Genomic DNA, 15,257 nt, shown 5'->3' with positions numbered 1-15,257 from the left:
CAGGAGAATCAATACAGAAGCTGAAGTTGCAGAGCTGCCTTCCTACAGTTGCAGAGCCGACTCCGTGCCTGCGGGAAGGTCCAAAACAACTTCGACCTCAACCAGGCACCTCACAGCTCAGCCCGCCCAGCCCGGACCCCAGTGGGCACTTGCCAAGCTGCTCCTGAAGCCAATCCACAACCGCACGCCTGGGACTCTGCTCCTGCCAGAAGTGAGGGACCAACGTGCTGAGGAGCAGGCTCAAGCCAAGGCATATTCTGCCCCGGTCATGTCCGACAAATTGGACATGTCTCTGGACGACATCATTAATTTGAACCGGAGCCAGCGGGGCAGCCGTGGCCGCGGCCGTGGCCGAGGTGGGGGCTGGGGCCCAGGCCGGGCCGGCTCCCAGGGAGGCCGCGGAGGAGGAGCACAGGCCGTCGCACCAGTGAGCCCAGGCGGCGGGCCTATCCGGAACCGGAACCGGGCGGCCATCGGCTGCGGGAGCGCGGCGGGCGGCCGAGGCAGGAACCGGCCGGCGCCCTACAGCCGACCCAGACAGCATCCCGACAGGTGGCAACACGACCTTTTCGACAGCGGATTCGGCGGGGGCGCCGGCGTGGAGACAGGAGGCAAACTGCTGGTGTCCAACCTGGACTTCGGGGTGTCGGACGCGGACATCCAGGAGCTGTTTGCGGACTGCGGGACCCTGAAGAAGGCCGCCCTGCACTACGACCGCTCTGGCCGCAGCCTGGGCACGGCCCACGTGCACTTTGAGCGGAAGGCAGACGCCCTGGCAGCCATGCGGCGGTACCACGGCGTCCCCTTGGACGGCCGCCCCATGAGCATCCAGCTCCTCACCTCACAGGCAGACACGCGGCGCAGGCCGGGGCCCAGTGGCAACAGAGGCGGGAGGACCTGGAACCGGGGATCTGGAGGCTTCGGTGGCGGCACCCGCAGAGGCGCCCGCGGAGGCGGCCGGGGCAGAGGCAGGGGCACCGGCTAGAGTTCCAGGCAGCAGATCTCAGCGGAGGAGCTGGATGCCCAGCTGGACGCTTACAACGCGAGGATGGACACCAGCTAAAGCACCAGCAAGTCCGTGCGTGCTGCTGGGCCTGGACAACCTGGCCACACAACCTGGCTGGAGAACCTCCAAGCTGTGGATCAACTGAACGCTTTATTGTGTCGTTCCGTCCTTGCCGACTCTGTCCACACCTTTTTCTCTGAAATCAATAAAAAATATATTAAAAACAAAATGCAAGCAACAAGAAAGTTAAAAAAAAAAAGACCCACAAAACCTTGAATGGTTCATGTTTCCATATTACACACTAAAACAACACATACAAGTATTTTCAAATAGAAGAGGTATGTCATTTTTCACAAATGTGCAGTCATAAATACTTTGAAATACAGCCCTATTAAGTTTACTAGATCAACATGTATGTATTATTCTTCCCTGGCATATAAGAACTATTGTGAAGGTTGTGCTACATACACATTGCATTCACTTCCTTGTTTTTATGATGCACAAAATGGAATCACTTATTCACCAGGACTTTTCTCCTACAGAACTATTCACAATGCAACTAGCACAGGGAGTTGAATCATAAATCAAACACCATAGAAAACCTAGGCTTCTCTATACATGCAGATAAACAAGCTGAGCTTTGCATGGTACAGGAGTCAGAAAGTTCCTCAGACAAGAACTTCTATTGAAAACCAGCAGCTGGCTATGAAACTGTTAGAAGGGCAAAATGATCCTGATGACGAACACATAACAGCACCATGTAGGTCATGAGAGGGAGGCATCAGTATGTATATCTTCAGGACATTTTTTTCCAACATGTGCTTATCCACTGCCTACAAAAGCTTGCTGGGATAACTAAACTGGGATTAATTTGATGAAAATCAACAAATCATTATTTATTTATTTATTTTTAATTGTTTTGTAATTTTTATTTTATTTTTTAAAGTATTACAGGTATGTACATATGTCCTGTTTTTTCCCCTCCATTGACCTTCCCAAGCCTCCCCTAACCCATGGCACATGCCCACACGGCCCACTCACCCCCCCCCCCACACACACACACAGTGTTTTGCATCCATTGGTTATGCTTATATGCATGCACATAAGTCCTTTGGTTGATCTCCTACCCACTCCGCCCCATCCGCCCAAACTCTCCCTACACTCCCCGCTGTCCTTTGACAATCTGTTTGATGCTTCTAGCATTTTTAAAAAATATATATTTTATTGATTTCAGAAAGGAAGGGGGAGGGAGAGTAAGAGAGAGATAGAAACATCTATGATGAGAGAGAATCATTGATCAGCTGCTTCCTGCATGCCCCACATTGGGGATTAAGCCTGCAACCTGGGCATGTGCCCTGACCAGGAACTGAACTACGACCTCCCGGTTGAGGGGTTAATGCTCAACCACTGAGCCACACCAGACGGGCTTGACCAAGCATTTTTATCAGCAATCGCCAAAGGGTGCCAGGGATTTATTGTTTTCACCATTGAGGCCAGGCAGTGTTCACAGTGCACCAGCAGGGATTTCTTGATGTCCTCTGCAAGGACAAGACCCAGCGTGAAGCGGGTCTGAGGCCTGCTGAGATCCCCAGGATGGACACCAGCAAGTCCGTGCGTGCAGCTAGGCTTGGACAACGTGGCTAGGACCTGGCTACGCTGCTGATCAACTGATGAACGCTGTCTCCGTGTCATTCCTTCCTCGCCAACCCCGTCCACACCTTTGGGAATCCCTGGACTTGCTGGGCTGGACCCCAGCACAGCAGAACGCGCTCATCGCAGGGCCGGGCTGGGCCGGCCAAGGTCTTCGCCAGGGAGGTGGTGGAGGGGCCCTGGACGGGTGCGAGACCTGGGGGGAAACGACGCCCCTGCTACCCAAGGATCTCAGAGAGGCCATGGGCAGCTTGAGCGCCAAGGGCAAAGTGCCCAACATCAAGCCCGGAAGCGTCCTGTTCCCCTAGGACACAGGCCTGGGGCCCATGGCCCCGACTTGCTGGCACCGAGACTGCGGGCGCTGCAGCCCCTCTGTCTCCCTCCGCGGACCATTCACCCATGAGGACTCTGTTTTCCTCCAAACTCCCCCACGTGGGCCGTGACTCTAGCAAGGCACCTGGCGGCCTGGAGCTGGCTGGGTGAGCCGAGGCAGGTGAAGAAGAGTGCCTGCCAGGAAGGAGCCCGCACCCTCGGGCTGGGACAGAGGACAGGCTCTACCTCCTGAGGCGGGACCCTGCTTTCCCAGGGAGCCTGGGGGTGGTGGCTGGGACATGGGCGGCTTCTGCCCGCTGCTCTTGGGGGGATGACACCACGCCAACCCTTTCATTGCTGACCCTCTTCCCTGAATGACGCAGGGAGAGCGGGAGACCTGAGGACGTCTGTGTTTGTGAATCCGGACCCGGAGCCCATGTTTTGTTTTGTTTTGCTTTATTTCCGTGATCAGGAACCTGTTTGAACTTGCACAAATAAAGATAAAATCCACAAATCCTTCTTGTCTCCGAAATGTCTACGTTTCCTTTCCTTCCCACAGTGCTTTGTGTCCCCGAGCGGTCTGGCACCCGCTCACGCGTGTTTCCTTCACGTGGTCTCTCTCCCCGGCTCTGCTCAGACAGGAGACGAAACTGAATCGCCAGGAGCAGCTGGGGAGCGGCCTCCAAGACATGGTCCGCATAGGTGCAGGGTCCCACACTTGCCGTGAGGGGGTGCTAGGCAAGCGTTTCCAGGGGCAGCAGAATTGATCTCCAAGCATTGCGGGGCGATCCAAAGGATTGGCCATTTTACCCAGAATCCCTAGAACCTCAGCACCCCGGGCAAGCACAGAGTGACAGCCTGTGTTGTCCCCGGGAATTAAGCGGGTTTACTGGGAGGGAGCAGACCATTCCAATCTTCCCTGTGCGTGGAGGATGCAGCAGAGCCCTTCATGACAAGGTCCATGGTTTCCCTTCAAAGGGTCATCACCCTTCACAGCACAACTCCTCCGGTGGTGTCTACAGGGCTCCTGCGCTCCCTAGGCCTGCCCCCCGGGCCTCTGAGACACCGAGTTGGGGCAAAAGCATATAAGCCCCACTGTCCCACTCTAGTGCAGAAGGGATGGTGTCTGCCACTTTGGGCCACCTCCCAAAGACAAAACGACATCACACCCACCCCCTCCACCACACACACACACACACACACACACACACACACACACACCACACACACACACACACGCACACACAAAATGTTTTATTTCTCCACACATTTCCTTTTGGCCTTTCCAGAGACGGAATCCAAAAGCACGTTGGTATGTGTTTCTGGGAAGCTTTGTGACTTTAGGAGAGTCGGCAAGTTCTACTTCATGCCAACATATCCTCTTTCTGACACTCTTCTTGGCCAACTGGCTACCCTTATCACTCAACACTGACCCATGTGTTCCCTGTGGCTATGATGAGAGACTTCCCAAACTCATGTTCACAAACTAAGCAGCAACAGGGAACCCTCCCCCTCCGTGTTCCAGAGCCATGATGAGTCAGATGGCAGTTTCCAGTCCACCGAGGAGAAGAGCCACAGCAGTGCGTTCTGTAGCTCTGCGTGTCTCTATCTATGTGTTTAGCAGCCATTTCACAAGGGCCGATAATGCGACCAACCCACTGTGGAGTACCCAGTCCTAGGAGACCTGACTTGAATGACAGTGTTGAGAGAAACAGAATCTCCAGGTCCAGTCCTCACTTGGGGATTCCTCTTTAGAAGGGGCAGCTGCTGCCTTCTACTTTCCTAACTTTTCTCTTCCTGAAACGCACCCTCCAGAGACCATATCCGTGCTGTAGATGGAGAGGGGGTGGGTCAGTGACAGGCCCTGTGGCCCCTCCTCCTCAAGGGTGTCCCAGGTTCCAAGGGACCTGGTGTATATGGTACACTGTTCTCAGTATGTTTGCTCCCCTTCTTACCACAATGTGTTTTAACCAAGGTCACCTCTCCCTGAAAGGTTGTTTCTCCAGGTGGGGATTTTTCCCTGGAGTTGGGGATTAACAGGAATAAGGAGGGACTAATCAGTAAAACCCCTTAACTGAGTGCCAGGCGGGTAGTTAATCACTTTCACTCGGAACAATCACCCTTAAGCCAAATCCTCTTTACTTAGGAGAACCTTCTTCAGTTACTTCCTGGTAGCTTAACTGAATGATTGGGTAGTGACCTTGGAATGGATTTAACAACCAGCCTATTCTTTGGAATAGAATGGATAGGATTAAAATCAACTGGTATAAGTACAGATGTAGCAGGAGAATAAAGACAGAACCTGGAGCTGCAGAGCCGACTACGTGTGTGCGGGAAGGTCCAAAACGACTGCGACCTCAGCCAGGCACCTCACAGCTCAGTCTGCCCAGCCTGGACCCCAGCGCGCACTGGCCAAGCTGCTCCTGAAGCCAATCTACAACCGCGCGCCCCCGAAGTGAGGGACCAACTTGCTGACGCGTGGGCTCAAGCCAAGGCATACTCCATGCCCGCCATGGACGACAAATTGGACATGTCTCTGGAGGACATCATTAAGCTGAACCTGAGCCAGCGTGGCGGCCGCGGCCGTGGCGGAGGTGGGGGCTGGGGCCCAGGCTGGGCCGGCTCCCAGGGAGGCCACGGTGGCAGAGCGCAGGCAGCCGCACCAATGAGCCGAGGCGGTGGGCCCATCTGGAACTGGAACCGGAACCGGGCGGCCCTCGGCCAAGACGGCGCGGCGGGCGGCCGAGGCAGGAACCGGCCGGCGCCATACAGCCGACCCAGACAGCTTCCCGACAGGCGGCAACACGACCCTTTTGATGGCCCCTTCCGCCGGGTCGCCGGCGTGGAGACGGGAGGCAAACTGCTGGTGTCCAACCTGGACTTCGGGGTGTCGGACGCGGACATCCAGGAGCTGTTTGCGGACTGCGGGACTCTGAAAAAGGCCGCCCTGCACTACGACCGCTCTGGCCGCAGCCTGGGCACGGCCCACGTGCACTTTGAGCGGAAGGCAGACGCCCTGGCAGCCATGCGGCGGTACCACGGCGTCCCCTTGGACGGCCGCCCCATGAGCATCCAGCTCCTCACCTCACAGGCAGACACGCGGCGCAGGCCGGGGCCCAGTGGCAACAGAGGCGGGAGGACCTGGAACCCGGGATCTGGAGGCTTCGGTGGCGGCACCCGCAGAGGCGCCCGCGGAGGCGGCCGGGGCAGAGGCAGGGGCACCGGCCCGAGTTCCAGGCAGCAGATCTCGGCGGAGGAGCTGGATGCCCAGCTGGACGCTTACAACGCGAGGATGGACACCAGCTAAAGCACCAGCAAGTCCGTGCGTGCTGCTGGGCCTGGACAACCTGGCCACACAACCTGGCTGGAGAACCTCCAAGCTGTGGATCAACTGAACGCTTTATTGTATCGTTCCTTCCTTGCCTACTCTGTCCACACCTTTTTCTCTGAAATCAATAAAAAATATATTAAAAACAAAATGCGAACAACAAGAAAGTTAAAAAAAAAAAGACCCACAAAACCTTGAATGGTTCATGTTTCCATATTACACACTGAAATAACACATACTAGTGCTTTTAAATAGAAGAGGTATGTCATTTTTCACAAATGTGCAGTCATAAATACTTTGAAATACAGCCCTATTAAGTTTACTAGATCAACATGTATTTATTATTCTTCCCTGGCAGCTAAGAACTAGTGTTAAGGTTGTGCTACATACACATTGCATTCACTTTCTTGTTTTTATGACACACAAAATGGAATCACTTATTCACCATTACTTTTCCCCTATAAAACTACTCACAAAGTAACTAGCACAGGGAGTTGAATAATAAATGAAACACCATATTAAACCTAGGCTTCTCTATACATGCAGATAAACAAGCTGAGCTTTGCATGTTACAGGAGTCAGAAAATTCCTCAGACAAGCACTTCTATTGAAAACCAGCAGCTGGCTATGAAACTGTTAGAAGGGCAAAAAGATGCTGATGACGAACACATAACAGCACCATGTAGGTCATGAGAGGGAGGCATCAGTATGTATATCTTCAGGACATTTTTTTCCAACATGTGCTTATCCACTGCCTACAAAGGCTTGCTGGGATAACTAAACTGGGATTAATTTGATGAAAATCAACAAAGCATTATTTATTTATTTATTTTTAATTGTTTTGTAATTTTTATTTTATTGTTTAAAGTATTACAGGTATGTACATATGTCCTGTTTTTTCCCCTCCATTGACCTTCCCAAGCCTCCCCTAACCCATGGCACATGCCCACACGGCCCACTCACCCCCCCCCCACACACACACACAGTGTTTTGCATCCATTGGTTATGCTTATATGCATGCACATAAGTCCTTTGGTTGATCTCCTACCCACTCCGCCCCATCCCCCCAAACTCTCCCTACACTCCCCGCTGTCCTTTGACAATCTGTTTGATGCTTCTAGCATTTTTAAAAAATATATATTTTATTGATTTCAGAAAGGAAGGGGGAGGGAGAGTAAGAGAGAGATAGAAACATCTATGATGAGAGAGAATCATTGATCAGCTGCTTCCTGCATGCCCCACATTGGGGATTAAGCCTGCAACCTGGGCATGTGCCCTGACCAGGAACTGAACTACGACCTCCCGGTTGAGGGGTTAATGCTCAACCACTGAGCCACACCAGACGGGCTTGACCAAGCATTTTTATCAGCAATCGCCAAAGGGTGCCAGGGATTTATTGTTTTCACCATTGAGGCCAGGCAGTGTTCACAGTGCACCAGCAGGGATTTCTTGATGTCCTCTGCAAGGACAAGACCCAGCGTGAAGCGGGTCTGAGGCCTGCTGAGATCCCCAGGATGGACACCAGCAAGTCCGTGCGTGCAGCTAGGCTTGGACAACGTGGCTAGGACCTGGCTACGCTGCTGATCAACTGATGAACGCTGTCTCCGTGTCATTCCTTCCTCGCCAACCCCGTCCACACCTTTGGGAATCCCTGGACTTGCTGGGCTGGACCCCAGCACAGCAGAACATGCTCATCGCAGGGCCGGGCTGGGCCGGCCAAGGTCTTCGCCAGGGAGGTGTTGGAGGGGCCCTGGACGGGTGTGAGACCTGGGGGGAAACGATGCCCCTGCTACCCAAGGATCTCAGAGAGGCCGTGCGCAGCTTGAGCGCCAAGGGCAAAGTGCCCAACATCAAGCCCGGAAGAGTCCTGCGCCCCTGGGACACAGGCCTGGGGCCCATGGCCCCGACTTGCTGGCACCGAGACTGCGGGCGCTGCAGCCCCTCTGTCTCCCTCCGCGGACCATTCACCCATGAGGACTCAGTTTCCCCCCAAACTCCCCCCACGTGGGGGCCACGACTCTTGCAAGGCACCTGGAGGCCTGGAGCTGGCTGGGTGATCCGAGGCAGGTGTAGAAGAGCGCCTGCCAGGAAGGAGCCCGCACCCTCGGGCTGGGACAGAGGACAGGCTCTACCTCCCGGGGCGGGACCCTGCTTTCCCAGGTAGCCTGGGGGTGGTGGCTGGGACATGGGCGGCTTCTGCCCGCTGCTCTTGGGGGGATGACACCACGCCAACCCTTTCATTGCTGACCCTCTTCCCTGAATGACGCAGGGAGAGCGGGAGACCTGAGGACGTCTGTGCTTGTCAATCCGGACCTGGAGCCCATGTTTTGTTTTGTTTTGCTTTATTTCCGTGATCAGGAACCTGTTTGAACTTGCACAAATAAAGATAAAATCCACAAATCCTTCTTGTCTCCGAAATGTCTACGTTTCCTTTCCTTCCCACAGTGCTTTGTGTCCCCGAGCGGTCTGGCACCCGCTCACGCGTGTTTCCTTCACGTGGTCTCTCTCCCCGGCTCTGCTCAGACAGGAGATGAAACCGAATCGCCAGGAGCAGCTGGGGAGCGGCCTCCAAGACATGGTCCGCATAGGTGCAGGGTCCCACACTTGCCGTGAGGGGGTGCTAGGCAAACGTTTCCAGGGGCAGCAGAATTGATCTCCAAGCATTGCGGGGCGATCCAAAGGATTGGCCATTTTACCCAGAATCCCTAGAACCTCAGCACCCCGGGCAAGCACAGAGTGACAGCCGGTGTTGTCCCCGGGAATTAAGCAGGTTTACTGGGAGGGAGCAGACCATTCCAATCTTCCCTGTGCGTGGAGGATGCAGCAGAGCCCTTCATGACAAGGTCCATGGTTTCCCTTCAAAGGGTCATCACCCTTCACAGCACAACTCCTCCGGTGGTGTCTACAGGGCTCCTGCGCTCCCTAGGCCTGCCCCCCGGGCCTCTGAGACACCCAGTTTGGGCAAAAGCAAATAAGCCCCACTGTCCCACTCTACTGCAGAAGGGATGGTGTCTGCCACTTTGGGCCACCTCCCAAAGGCAAAACGACATCACACCCACCCCCTCCACCACACACACACACATACACACACATACACACACACACACCACACACACACACACACACAAAATGTTTAATTTTCCTCACATTTCCTTTTGGCCTTTCCTGAGACGGAATCCAAAAGCACGTTGGTGTGTGTTTCTGGGAAGCTTTGTGACTTTAGGAGAGTCGGCAAGCTCTACTTCATGCCAACATATCTTCTTTCTGACACTCTCCTTGGCCAACTGGCTACCCTTATCACTCAACACTGACCCATGTGTTCCCTATGGCTATGATGAGAGACTTCCCAAACTCATGTTCACAAACTAAGCAGCAACAGGGAACCCTCCCCCTCCGTGTTCCAGAGCCATGATGAGTCAGATGGCAGTTTCCAGTCCACCAAGGAGAAGAGCCATAGCAGTGTGTTCTGTAGCTCTGCGTGTCTCTATCTATGTGTTTAGCAGCCATTTCACAAGGGCCGATAATGCGACCAACCCACTGTGGAGTACCCAGTCCTAGGAGACCTGACTTGAATGACAGTGTTGAGAGAAACAGAATCTCCAGGTCCAGTCCTCACTTGGGGATTCCTCTTTAGAAGGGGCAGCTGCTGCCTTCTACTTTCCTAACTTTTCTCTTCCTGAAACGCACCCTCCAGAGACCATATCCGTGCTGTAGATGGAGAGGGGGTGGGTCAGTGACAGGCCCTGTGGCCCCTCCTCCTCAAGGTTGTGCCAGGTTCCAAGGGACCTGGCGTATATGGTACACTGTTCTCAGTATGTTTGCTCCCCTTCTTACCGCTATGTGTTTTAAACAAGGTCACCTCTCCCTGAAAGGTTGTTTCCCCAGGTGGGGATTTTCCCCTGGAGTTGGGGATTAACAGGAATAAGGAGGGACTAATCAGTAAAACCCCTTAACTGAGTGCCAGGCGGGTAGTTAATCACTTTCACTGGGAACAATCACCCTTAAGGCAAATCTTCTTTACTTAGGATAATCTTCTTCAGTTACTTCCTGGTAGCTTAACTGAATGATTGGGTAGTGACCTTGGAATGGATTTAACAACCAGCCTATTCTTTGGAATAGAATGGATAGGATTAAAATCAACTGGTATAAGTACAGATGTAGCAGGAGAATAAAGACAGAACCTGGAGCTGCAGAGCCGACTACGTGTGTGCGGGAAGGTCCAAAACGACTGCGACCTCAGCCAGGCACCTCACAGCTCAGCCCGCCCAGCCCGGACCCCAGCGCGCATGGGCCAAGCTGCTCCTGAAGCCAATCTACAACCGCGACCCCGAAGTGAGGGACCAACGTGCTGACGCGCGGGATCAAGCCAAGGCATACTCCATGCCCGCCATGGACGACAAATTGGACATGTCTCTGGACGACATCATTAAGCTGAACCGGAGCCAGCAGGGCGGCTGTGGCCACGGCCGTGGCCGAGGTGGGGGCTGGGGCCCAGGCCGGTCCGGCTCCCAGGGAGGCCGCGATGGCGGAGCGCAGGCTGCCACACCAGTGAGCCCAGGCGGCGGGCCCTTCCGGAACCGGAACCGGAACCGGGCGGCCCTCCCTCACGACGGTGTGGCGGGCAGCCGAGGCAGGAACCGGCCGGCGCCCTACAGCCGGCCCAGACAGCTTCCCGACAGGTGGCAACACGACCCTTTTGACGGCCCCTTCCGCGGGGGCGCCGGCGTGGAGACGGGAGGCAAACTGCTGGTGTCCAACCTGGACTTCGGGGTGTCGGACGCGGACATCCAGGAGCTGTTTGCGGACTGCGGGACTCTGAAAAAGGCCGCCCTGCACTACGACCGCTCTGGCCGCAGCCTGGGCACGGCCCACGTGCACTTTGAGCGGAAGGCAGACGCCCTGGCAGCCATGCGGCGGTACCACGGCGTCCCCTTGGACGGCCGCCCCATGAGCATCCAGCTCCTCACCTCACAGGCAGACACGCGGCGCAGGCCAGGGCCCAGTGGCAACAGAGGCGGGAGGACCCGGAATCCGGGATCTGGAGGCTTCGGTGGCGGCACCCGCAGAGGCGCCCGCGGAGGCGGCCTGGGCAGAGGCTGGGGCACCGGCCGGGGTTCCAGGCAGCAGATCTCCGTAGAGGAGCGGGATGCCCAGCTGGACGCTTACAACGCGAGGATGGACACCAGCTAAAGCACCAGCAAGTCTGCGCGTGCAGCTGCGCCTGGACAACCTGGCTAGGACCTGCCTACGATGCTGATCAACTGATGAACGCTGTCTCCGTTTTCATTCATTTTTCGCTGACTCTGTCCACACCCTTTTCTCTGAAATCAATAAAAAATATATTAAAAACAAAATGCAAACAACAGGAAACTTTAACTAAACCCACAAAACCTTGAGTGGTTCAGGTTTCCATATTACACACTAAAACAACACATACAAGTATTTTCAAATAGAAGAGGTATGTCATTTTTCCCAAATGTGCAGTCATAAATACTTTGAAATACAGCCCTATTAAGTTTACTAGATCAACATGTATTTATCAGTCTTCCCTGGAAGATAACAGCTAGTGTGAAGGCTGTGCTACATACTCATTGCATTCACTTCCTTGTTTTTATGTCGCACAAAATGGAATCGCTTACTCACCAGGACTTTTCCCCTACAGAACTACTCACAATGCACCTAGCACAGGGAGTTGAATAATAAACCAAACACCATAGAAAACCTACGCTTCTCTATACATGCAGATCAACAGGCTGAGCTTTGCATGTTACAGGAGTCAGAAAGTTCCTCAGACAAGGACTTCTACTGAAAACCAGGAGCTGGCTATGAAACTGTTAAAAGGGCAAAATGATCCTGATGACGAACACATAACAGCACCATGGAGGTCATGAGAGGGAGGCATCAGTATGTATATCTTCAGGACATTTTTTTCCAACATGTGCTTATCCACTGCCTACAAAAGCTTGCTGGGATAACTAAACTGGGATTAATTTGATGAAAATCAACAAAGCATTATTTATTTATTTATTTTATAATTATTTTTTAATTTTTATTTTATGGTTTAAAGTATTACAGGTATATTATTAAGCTGATTAAAGTATTACAGGTATATACATCTGTCCTTTTTTTCCCTCCATTGATCTTCCCCAGGCCTCCACTAACACCTGGCAAATGCCCACACTGCCCACTCATGTCCCCCACCCCCTACAGTGTTTTGCATCCATTGGTTATGATTATGTGCATGCACACAAGTCCTTTGGTTGATCTCCTACCCACTCCGCCCCCTCCCCCCAAACTCTCTCTACACTCCCCGCTGTCCTTTGACAATCTGTTTGATGCTTCTAGCATTTTTTAAAAATATGTATTTTATTGATTTCAGAAAGGAAGGGGGAGGGAGAGGAAGAGAGAGAGAGAAACATCCATGATGAGAGAGAATCATGGATCAGCTGCTTCCTGCATGCCCCACATTGGGGATTAAGCCTGCAACCTGGGCATGTGCCCTGACCAGGAACTGAACTACGACCTCCCGGTTGAGAGGTTAATGCTCAACCACTGAGCCACACCAGATGGGCTTGACCAAGCATTTTTATCAGCAGTAGCCATAGGGTGCCGGGGATTTATTGTTTTCACCAGTGAGGCCAGGCAGTGTTGACAGTGCACCAGCAGGGATTTCTGGATGTCGTCTCCAAGGACAAGACCCAGCGTGAAGCGGGTCTGAGGCCTGCTGAGATCCCCAGGATGTGAGGAGAACCAAGATGGCGGCATAGGCTAACGCCGGAGTTTGCTGCCTTGAACAACTACTTCAAAAGTGAAACTAAAACATCACCCAGAACCACAGGAACACTGGCTGAGTGGAAGTCCTACAACTAGGAGGAAAGAGAAACGCATAGGGACACTCAGAGGAGGCACAGTGCTGAAGTCAAATTCTTAGGTGTGGAGTGCGCTGTGCGGGCTGGCGGCGGAGGGCGCGGTTGGCGTTTTCAATCCGGAGGGAGTCGCAGACTCTGAGCTCCAGATACAAGCTAGTCTTTAGGGACCCAGACTCAAACGGGAGAAGCCGGACTGTCTGGCTTCGGTCAGAGTGAGTGCAGCTTTCTCTCCGAGGTGTGCAGCGGTTGCTGGGACTCAGAGAGGCAGAGCCCCTGGGGACAGGACTGAGAACCGCCATAACTGCTCTCTCCAGCCCACCCTGTTGATCCTGTGCGACCCGCCCCGCCCAAGCCCTGCACAGAGGCATTTGCCAGATAGCCTCAGGCAAAGGCTAGATTAGCACCTCCCTAGAGGACAGAAGTTCTCTCACTGCTGACACAGCTGATTCTCACACCCACTTGGCCTGGAGGTCAAACCCTCCCTGGTTTTTTGCTTCAACAATCAAGGCTTAACTACAAGACTGTGAACAAAGACCACTAGGGGGTGCACCAAGAAAGCATAACAAAATGCGGAGACAAAGAAACAGGACAAAATTGTCAATGGAAGATATAGAGTTCAGAACCACACTTTTAAGGTCTCTCAAGAACTGTTTAGAAGCCACCGATAAACTTAATGAGATCTACAACAAAACTAATGAGACCCTCGATGTTATGTTGGGAAACCAACTAGAAATTAAGCATACACGGACTGAAATAACGAATATTATACAGACTCCCGACAGCAGACCAGAGGAGCGCAAGAATCAAGTCAATGATTTGAAATGTGAGGAAGCAAAAAACACCCAACCGGAAAAGCAAAATGAAAAAAGAATCCAAAAATGCGAGGATAGTGTAAGGAGCCTCTGGGACAGCTTCAAGCGTACCAACATCAGAATTATAGGGGTGCCAGAAGATGAGAGAGAACAAGATATTGAAAACCTATTTGAAGAAATAATGACAGAAAACTTCCCCCACCTGGTGAAAGAAATGGACTTACAGGTCCAAGAAGCGCGGAGAACCCCAAACAAAAGGAATCCAAAGAGGACCACACCAAGACACATCATAATTAAAATGCCAAGAGCAAAAGACAAAGAGAGAATCTTAAAAGCAGCAAGAGAAAGAAACTCAGTTACCTACAAGGGAATACCCATACGACTGTCAGCTGATTTCTCAACAGAAACTTTGCAGGCCAGAAGGGAGTGGCAAGAAATATTCAAAGTGATGAATACCAAGAACCTACAACCAAGATTACTTTATCCAGCAAAGCTACCATTCAGAATTGAAGGTAAGATAAAGAGCTTCACAGATAAGGAAAAGCTAAAGGAGTTCATCACCACCAAACCAGGATTATATGAAATGCTGAAAGGTATCCTTTAAGAAGAGGAAGAAGAAGAAGGTAAAGATACAAATTACGAACAACAAATACACATTTAGGTGAATCTAAAAATCAAGTGAATAAATAATCTGATGAACAGAACGAACTGGTAATTATAATAAAATCAGGGACATAGAAAGGGAATGGACTGACTATTCTTGGGGGGGAAAGGGGTGTGGGAGATGCGGGAAGAGACTGGACAAAAATCGTGCACCTATGGATGAGGTCAGTGGGTGGGGTGTGAGGGGGGAGGGTGGGGTGGGAACTGGGAGAAGGGGAGTTATGGGGGGGAAAAAGAGGAACAAATGTAATAATCTGAACAATAAAGATTTAATAAAAAAAAAAGAAAGATAAAAAAAAAGAGAGAGATCCCCAGGATGGACACCAGCAAGTCCATGCATGCAGCTAGGCTTGGGCAGCCTGGCTAGGACCTGGCTACGGTGCTGATCAACTGATGAACGCTGTCTCCGTGTCATTCCTTCCTCGCCAACCCCGTCCACACCTTTGGGAATCCCTGGACTAGCTGGGCTGGACCCCAGCACAGCAGAACACGCTCATCACCAGGGCCGAGCTGGGCCGGCCAAGGTCTTCGCCAGGGAGGTGGTGGAAGAGGCCCTGGAAGGGTACGAGACCTGGGGGGAAACGGAGCCCCTGCAACCCAAGGATCTCAGAGAGGCC

The 15,257-nt window shown here is 52.7% G+C and overlaps 3 protein-coding genes across 3 annotated transcripts; all 3 read left to right on the top strand.

Moving 5' to 3' along the window:
• Positions 1 to 268: 268 nt before the first annotated feature.
• LOC132226077 (THO complex subunit 4-like) lies at positions 269 to 1,125 on the top strand. Its single transcript, XM_059680964.1, has one exon. The coding sequence runs from the start codon at positions 269 to 271 to the stop codon at positions 983 to 985; it is 717 nt and encodes a 238-aa protein (XP_059536947.1). The 3' UTR covers positions 986 to 1,125.
• A 4,355-nt stretch (positions 1,126 to 5,480) lies between these two features.
• Positions 5,481 to 6,337, top strand: LOC132226076 (THO complex subunit 4-like). Its single transcript, XM_059680963.1, has one exon. It carries the CDS (start codon positions 5,481 to 5,483, stop codon positions 6,273 to 6,275), a length of 795 nt encoding a protein of 264 aa, XP_059536946.1. The 3' UTR covers positions 6,276 to 6,337.
• Positions 6,338 to 10,685: 4,348 nt separating this feature from the next.
• On the top strand, positions 10,686 to 11,486 carry LOC132226075 (THO complex subunit 4-like). Its single transcript, XM_059680962.1, has one exon. The coding sequence runs from the start codon at positions 10,686 to 10,688 to the stop codon at positions 11,484 to 11,486; it is 801 nt and encodes a 266-aa protein (XP_059536945.1).
• Positions 11,487 to 15,257: the final 3,771 nt, after the last annotated feature.

This window comes from Myotis daubentonii, chromosome 2, assembly GCF_963259705.1.
Source record: "Myotis daubentonii chromosome 2, mMyoDau2.1, whole genome shotgun sequence".
NCBI classification, from domain to species: Eukaryota; Metazoa; Chordata; class Mammalia; order Chiroptera; family Vespertilionidae; genus Myotis; species Myotis daubentonii.
This window is presented reverse-complemented; position numbering and strand designations above follow the sequence as displayed.